The sequence below is a fragment of the Alosa alosa genome, chromosome 7, assembly GCF_017589495.1.
Source record: "Alosa alosa isolate M-15738 ecotype Scorff River chromosome 7, AALO_Geno_1.1, whole genome shotgun sequence".
NCBI classification, from domain to species: domain Eukaryota; kingdom Metazoa; phylum Chordata; class Actinopteri; order Clupeiformes; family Clupeidae; genus Alosa; species Alosa alosa.
The window spans coordinates 13153005-13161618 of NC_063195.1; the positions used below are offsets into that span (position 1 = coordinate 13153005).

The 8614-nt window shown below is 45.0% G+C and overlaps 1 protein-coding gene across 1 annotated transcript; it reads left to right on the top strand.

The window, feature by feature from the left end:
• The first annotated feature begins 1552 nt into the window (after positions 1–1552).
• Positions 1553–7206, top strand: znf750 (zinc finger protein 750). Its single transcript, XM_048249191.1, has 3 exons — positions 1553–1675; positions 4031–5613; positions 5708–7206. Exons 2-3 carry the CDS (start codon positions 4133–4135, stop codon positions 6957–6959), a joined length of 2733 nt encoding a protein of 910 aa, XP_048105148.1. The 5' UTR covers positions 1553–1675; positions 4031–4132; the 3' UTR covers positions 6960–7206.
• Positions 7207–8614: the final 1408 nt, after the last annotated feature.

Here is an 8614-nt window from a genome sequence, read left to right on the forward strand (position 1 = left end):
GCTCTTTACTCTTCCTCTTTTACGCTAAACTCCCACTTTCCCCTGGATCCTCCCATGAATGCATATGCATGACATGACAATCGCAATCTGCCACTTTCAGCTCCGCGACAGGCAGTTTATGCTTTTACATCATTGCGGCCCGTTTGTACATACCTCGCAATGATTTTACACGCACATTGCGAAACAAATACGCCTGAAATGGGCGCAAAAGCGTACCAAAAGCGTACATCTGGCCCTCAGAGTAACGACCATGAGAGTGTGTTTGAGTAACCCAGCCCAGCGCAAATTAGGTATGTCACAACAATAACTAATATGCAACTTTGTCTCTCACTTTCTGTGTGTGTGTGTGTGTGTGTGTGTGTGTGTTTGTGTGTGTGTAGTCTAGTTCTAATACTGTTTCATGGCTATAGCCTTTCATGCATACTGTATAAGGAAATTAAACCAAATAGAGTCTTTGTGTCTGTATGCATGCATGCATGTGCCAAAGTGTTTAACCCTAAACAGCATTTCATGATGCCCCAAGGGGTCAAATTCAAACTTATGATTACTAAACGGACAGATACAGTAGCCATTCAAATACTCATGTGTGACTCCACTGTTTGTGTGTTATACGTCAATGTCTTGGTGTGTGTGTGTGTGTGTGTGTGCGTATTCTATGTTGGTCTGTGCAAATGTTGAAACAGTCAAACGGTTCATCATGCCATGAGCCAGAGAAAACATGTGCAGGCTTGTGCTTGCAGAACGAGACACCTGTGTGTGTGAGTGTGTATCTTGTGTGTGTGTGTGTGTGTGTGTGTGTTTGTGTGTGTATGAGTGTGAACGAGATACCTGTGTTTGAAGATCAGGTGCACTGAGACAGGTAGTGGTTTTGCAATCAAAATTTGCGTAACGTGCGTGCATGTGTGTGTGCGTGCATGAAGGACAGGTGTGCTGACACAAACATTCCACCTGTTTATATATGAATATAACATTGAACTTGAATACATTTAAATTAATATGAATGTATAATGTATTGTAGATGAGTTTGTGTGTGAGTGTGTAGTGTGTGTGTATAGTGCAGTGGTTCTCAAAGTGTGGGGTGGGCCCCAGTAGTGGGGAATAGAGAGACAGGACAGGTGGGGCGCGATGAACAGGAGGACATGTTTCTTTTGTGCCTATCTTTAACATTGCCTTTCTTTTTTGACAAGGAAGATCATAGATTCAAATCAAAATAGCCACACACAAACGTAGGATTCCTAAACAGAACGCCATATGAAATAAAAATAACATCTGATCCAGCGTACCGAGACAGGAATACAGTATGTAGCGTGGAACCACAATGTGAAAAAAAAAGAGAGAAGTGTGTGTCTGTGTGTGATTTGTGTGTATGTATGTGTATGCATGTCTGTGTGTGTGTGTCATGCCGGAGGCCCCATTATTGTCAGACGAATATCTGAGTGCCTTCTGGGCACCAGAAACTGGCTCTAAACTCCGCCTCCTGGGAGAGGCAGAGAGTACAGGTGTTTCAGGATGAGCACCGAACAGGTGAGTGCCCACACTGTCTTCGCTTGTTCGCAACAGGTGTGTTCTCATAGGTGAGTGCACACACCATCTTTGCTTGTTCAGAGGAACCAAAGGACTTCTCCCACGGGCTTGTCAACCATCACTAAACTTCTGTGAAGATATGTTTCTCTGGGTAAGTCTCCAATAGACTGTCTCCTACAGTGTTTTAGTTTGGGATTGGGTGTGTATGAGAAACACTCACCCCAGACACCTCAGTCATAGCATAGCACAGTTTGAATGTAAATGCTTGTGAAGCTATCGTATAGACTATAGAACTTGTCTATTTGTATCTGTTATTGTTTGTTTGTTGTTTGTTAGGGTGTGAACATTTCTTGTCATGAGTATAAGTGACAGTTTAAAATCTGATGTGGCTTATTAGAAACATTGTACCTGGCTAAGCTTTGTAACAAGAACAATTGATTTGTTTCATTGAAAAGACCAGCTATATGACACAAAATATTTCAAAATTAACACATATCCATCTATTTGCAAAAAAAGAAAAATTAAATAGCCTGAATGGCCCTGGATTAAGGAAATAGGATATTGAAGAATAGCATCAGAGGGGGGTTGCTATTACCTGGTTGGCTAGTTACTGCTACTACCATCCCTGCTCAAACACACCTGACCAGACAAACCAGGTGTCCTCCTTACCTGGCAACTCACCTGTCATTTCACTTGGATAGGGTTAGCCTCTTCCTCCTGAGGTTTTTACGAGAGACACCAAAGACAAATTGTTTTAAACTAGTGAAAACGTGTTAGTGAAACTGTTAGTTTTTATTATTGTTTGTTTGGTGTTTGCTATCATATTTTCATAATGTGGGATCTACTCATAAACTGTGTGTTGACATAAAGGAGGGAATGTTTTAAAGGGAATTTCATAATATAGATGAAACACAACTTGGCTGTTGTTGCATTCTGGTACATATTTATTAATTGTAAACAAACCATAAAAACATGTAGCTTTATTCAGTATGCTATGTTTTTTTGATGTTGTTTCTGGAATTAGTGTATATGTTGAGCTGTAGCTGTCCTTCCCACTCCACCCATAGTTTTGGGGAGTATCAGAAGAGAGGGCGCGGCACCACGGTAACGGGTGTCGCCAACAGTGACTGGTGGAACTCGAGGGACAACTTCTTAAGAAAACATGTGACACTCACTGGGCTAAGAGCCAGAGAGGAAAAAACAGAGAGAGAGAGAGAGAGAGAGAGAGAAAGAGAGAGAGGTAGGGAGACAGAGAGAGAAAGAGGGAGGGAGAGAATTCCTATCACATCAACTCCTGTCAATTATGACATTTTGAGAATCATGAGAATAAAATAATGTCAAAGAGTGAATCTCATTCATTTTAAGAGACACCTTTTAAGAAAATATGTGACACTGACAGGGCAAATAGCCAGATAAGGCAAAGTACTGTAAAGAGAGACAATGAATCAGTTTTTTGACACAGTTCCTAAGGTATAAACCAGAAGTTTAACCCTTTTGTGATACAGACAGGAAGACCTAAGGAGTGGCTCACATGAATGCTGAGTGTGTCCGTGTGTGTGTGTGTACTGTATGTGTGTGTATGTGCGCAACACTCTTCTTTGATCCAGTGAACACCTCAGCATCTCAAACGCAAATCCCACCCCTCTAGCCAAATTCAAAGCAGAGAGACCACACCCCTTCATTTGCATAATGACTATGTTCATGACAGCTTTCATTGTTATGGTTGCTACAGCGTTGCCAAGTGTAACTGGTGCTGCTAACGCAACCAGCACCTCAGGGCACAGATCTGAGAGGGGTGCTATCATGCAGTATTTATATTTACATACACTCAGAGGAAACGGCCCGGAAAATGTCTGATGCAGTAGCGGCGTGGTAATCTGGAGAACTGGGAGAATTCGCAGTCAGCTGGTAAAGTTTTGAGCTTTTTTTTTTCGATCTGGTTTGTTACTGAGAGTTTGTAGAAGCTGTTTGCTGTACCCTCCAACAACCTGGACTGTGCAATTACAACCCTGGTAATAATGTGATAACAGATATGAGATGTGTATGAGATAAGCACAGACTATGGAAGATTTTAGATGAGCGCCCGCAACATGTTTTAAGTAGCTCTGAACCCCCACCCCACCACCCCAAAAAAGGAATCAGGCCAAGAGTTGGATCACACTCCCATCAACAGGTTTCCCCATTTTTGTCTAATTTTGACACATTTTTATTCCCTCTTTTTTTCTCCCTCTCTGTCACTCTATCAACTGTACTACCTTAATGGCATAATAAATTACCTAAGGATTTGTTGAGCAGATCATGATAAACCTGTTATGCACGCCTTATGAACACCTTACACTCTACTCTCTCTCTCTCTCCCTCTCCACCCCACCCCACCTTAGGGTTTCTTCAGCAATGACCCAAAGGATTTGTAGTGCTGGCCATGATACACTTGTTAAACATGTATGAATGTGTATATGAAACATGTATGAAACTTTCGCTATCTCTCTCTCTCTTTCTCCAACAGAGACAGTGATGTCCTTCTCTACAAGGAAAGGTTGACCCATCTCTCTGCATTCGGAACGTTTCTCTCCATCGCACACACACACACACACGCACGCAGTCTGAGATGAGCAGCGGTGAGAACAAGCAGCAGAAGCTGCAGCGTAAGCCCAAGAGGCCCCACTACATCCCCCGCCCGCTGGGAAAGCCCTTTAAGTACCACTGCTTCCAGTGCCCCTTCACCTGCAACGAGAAGACCCACCTGTTCAACCACATGAAGTACAACCTCTGTAAGGACTCCATCTCCCTCATGGTCAAGCTGGGGAGAGACATCCACCCGGCAAAAGCTCCAACTGCCACCATCGCCTCCAAGTCCTCTGGAGAAGATGCAGGAGAAAGTTCTGGAAAGGTCCAGGGTGGCTCGACAGATTCAGCTCAAGATGTTCAGCTTGACAAGACCGTGTTGCCCTGTGGTGGTGGCACTGGTAAAGAGCTGCAGCGAAAACACCCCCGTTCACAGATGGTGCACCCCGAGCGCTGCATCACAGAGGATAAGAGAGACCAGCAGGAAGAGGAGATGTTGGATCAAAATGGGGGAGCACCTCAGCTGCCTAAGGGAGTGGACAGGCCTTCCTGTACTGAGGACCCAGCCAACAAATTAAAAGAGTTAGAGCCGCTGAACATCAACGGCTCTGCCTTTAGTCCAGTCTCTGTTCAACATCACGACAACAAGGACGTTACACTGTGTACTCAAACTCAGAACCCAATTCAGAATTCATCACTGCCTCGTCCAGTCCCTCAGATCTTCACACCGACCCCCGTTTGGCCACTGCCTAGCCCCTTCATACCCCCGCACATCAGCCTTGACCAGAGACCCTCGTTTGAGGACAAAGAGATGGACTCTTCTCCTCAGGAACCTCTGTGTCCAGGGTATCCTCGCTATACCACGCAAGACCCTACAAACCCCCAATACCACCCTTACCTGCTGTCTTCAGTATACCACAATCAATCAGTATCCCACCTCCACCCGGTCCCACCTTACTTCCTGGATACCCACAGGCCCCACCCCATGTTGCCTGGGCAAGTGTTGCCTGGACAAGAGCAGCACTATAAGTATGGCCAGCGTATTGTGTCTTATGGTCTGTACCATACCCTGAATCAGACTCACCCTCATCTTCCCCCTTATCTGTACCCCTACCCTGAAATGGTTCATTCCAGTTTAGGTGCCTACTCCGCATCCCTGGGTGTTGCTTCAGGGTATTTGTACAGCCACCTCCAGAGGCCCACTACTGGGTACCTCAACGCCCACCGAGGGGAGCTCGAGTCTGGGGTAAGAGGTGACCGGGAGGTGGGTGAGATGGGCGAGGTGAAGATCCCCCAGATGAGTCCCAGGGTTGGTTGTGCCGCCTCAGGATCCCCAAGTCAACCAAGTGCCACAGATCTCACCCACAGAGACTCCAACTCCCAGCAGCCATTGCAACAGGAATTGGCCTCAAGACAGGACAACCAATTGGAAGGTGAAACTGCCAGTTCACAGCCTGACAGAAGTATAGGTGACTATGTTGGTGAGCCAGGTGATCAGCAACCAGAAGAGAAGAAGAAATCCAGGTAAGAAGTAAAATTATTAGGAATTTCAGTTGCTCATTTAGAGCTGTGGATTTATGATAAGTTTATCTAACTGAATTGTTAACATTTTCCTCAGGTCAAAACCATTTGCAAGGGATACAGAAGATATATTGGTTTCTGAAAATGATGAAGATGTCCCACTGGATTTATCCAAAACTCAACGGATCGGTAAAGATGCAGATGTCCTCCAGAGCAGTAGAGGGCGCTGTTCCCAACTGCCAGAACTCCCCTTGAACCTTTCTCTGAAAGAATCCCCTCATGCAAAAACGTCCATGTCCACTTCGTCTCACCCACTAGATAGCAACACGCCTCAGACAGATATTTTCGCTGCAGACCCCAGTCGTACTGATAGTGCTGACTCAGCAGAAATCACTGACAATGACTCAGCAGAATCTCAGAAACACTCTGCGGCCTTTGCCCTCTGCCAGCTGGCCCAGGCACCACACCTGAAGACAGACTCACACACTTTAATGACTGCCTTTGATAGAGTTTACACTGTCAAAGAAACCACCACCCAAAACAACCATTATGCCACTTCAATCAGCTCCATCGCCAAGACAAAGAATCCTGACCCAGACCAGAAAACCTCAAGCGATCATCATCTTAATTCATCATCATCCTTCAGCTTGAACTCTATTGAGAGCACTAACGCTGACCAAACAGGCACCCCGAGCCAACGTCTTTCAATTCCGACCAGCTGCCCAGCTCCAGTAAAGACATGTGAAGAAGGTTTCAAACAAAATATCTCTTTCTCTACCCATGGAGATGGAACTACAGACGACATCACTGCTTTGACCACTACCCTGAACCCTACCACTACCACCCTGTCCACCCGAATGAACTGTAGGACCTCCCAGATCTGGATCAGCAACCCTCACACCTCTAGTAAGAAGCCGGCAGCCTCCACAACCAACACTCTGCCCAACAGAGCTGGACCCCCAGACACCTCTGTAACCACCTTCACCCACCCTGCATCCGAAACACCACCCATCAAATCTACACCGCTCAACACCCCAGCGATCAACTCCATCCACCCTTCAACCTGCCCTTCATCCAAAACTCTACCCAACCCATCTATATCCTGCTCCACCCCTGCATCCACTGGCCGACCAACCTCCACCTCCAAGCAGGAGCGCCAGAGGCCCAGTGGGACCTCCACCCACATCCACACTGATGCACCAGCCAGAATAACCACACGGCTACAGGCCAAACAGAACGCTGGGTATGGAAGGGGTGGGGCTCGGAACGCTGTCAGCCAACGTGCTGGAAAGAGAGTGAGAGACTCCACCCCCAGCAAGAGGAATCTGAGAAAAAGGACACGGTGTTGAGGACAGTGGGCGGGGCAAAATAGTTTTTTTAATTTTTTTTAAATTCTGTTTCTTGGGTTATTGCAGGCAGTGAAAGAGGGAATGTAAATTTAAGTTTTGAATACAGCCCATTTAAATTCATAATAAACATCTGTGTACATTATGTGTGTGGATTTATGTTTTTATGTGATTATTCGAATGTGTAAATGTATGTTTGACAATAATTTGTTTACTGCCCTTGTGCTATATTAAAAATATATAGATATGTGTATGTGTGCATGTGTAAATAGTATTTCTACATATTTCTGCATTCCATGTGTGCATCAAATATATACACACACAGACACACAAGAGAGGGAGGGAGAGAGAGAGCGAGAGAGATCAACAAATGAATATCAGAGTTTGGTTTGTCAGGCCTATAAAACTTTGAATTCCTGCTGCACCTGTTATATCTGAACCGGTTCTCCCCACCTCCCCCGATCCCCATCCAACATTTAACAGACCTCTAATGAAACACACCCTTTCTTGTTCTTCTCTCTCTCTCTTTCTCTCTCTCAAACACACACTCTTTCACCTTTCTCCCTCTCTCACACACATGCACACAAACAAACATTCTATCTCTCTCTCTTTCTGGCACCTACACACAACAGGTGTATAAGGAACCTGCTCGACCAAGAAACAGTTATTAATCTCCACAGGTAAGGGCTTGTCCACTTGTTGTATCACTGACACACTCAAAACACAAGCTATCACCTGCAACATTACTATATTAGCATGAAAAAACACACACACACACACACACACACACAGCAGGGGCGGAGCCAGAGGGGTGGCTCGGGGTGGCACAGGCTACCCTTAAAATTCGATTGGCCACCCCAGGTGCCACCCCAAAATCCTAGTCTATGATTGGCCATTATGACGGTCTAAGGCGGGACCTTTCTTGATGCACCTGCAGCGCTAGTTTGAAGTGTCAGACAGACGTCGGAAAGTGGCAAACACGCTTGCCATTATACATGACTTATTGTTTTTAGCATGTGAGTTTAGGCCTACAGGCTACTGCTTGTGCTAACATGCAAAAATATCTATTTACCTATCGCATCTGCCAGTGCTTATCTAATCACACACACAAGTTGCGTCTGTTGAATCACGTCATCCTAGACTAATTTTCCTACCTGCTTATTTTACCTAGCCTACCCTGCCAACATTTGCTAGGCCATTAAGTGTTAACTGTGGGCCTAAAAGCATTTAATTATAATACTGTCCTAATCAAGGTTTGAAAATCGGAGGTTCACAGGCTAGACCCTTCTTTCAATATTCTTTGCATCCGACTAAGAATTTTTATTTAACCTATGGCCTGTCAAAATAATCTTAGCATTCACAGCGCAAATTAATTTAGTCTTTTACGCAGTGGAGAAAGTGACTGCGCATGACAAGAAAGAAAGAGCGTCCATTCCCCCATTCTTCTCTGTTCAACTACCGTACTCGCGAAGTAGTCTACTCATCACACAGACATTAAATGTATCACATCACATGAAAGAGCTTTTTCTCAGCTTTTAAACGATGTTAGCCACCAGTTGCTGTGGTAAACGCTTCGCGAGAAAGTAACTTTAATTTAATAATATTATTATACAGTTCTGCACCCATCTCCCTACCCATTCATCTCGGTGGAATGCTTT

Bases quoted from the DNA above. Each gene is read 5' to 3' on its own strand.
- znf750 (XM_048249191.1), top strand. From the start codon at position 4,133: ATGAGCAGCGGTGAGAACAAGCAGCAGAAGCTGCAGCGTAAGCCCAAG. The intron at 5,614-5,707 runs GTAAGAAGTAAA...CATTTTCCTCAG, and splicing joins GAAGAGAAGAAGAAATCCAG to GTCAAAACCATTTGCAAGGG.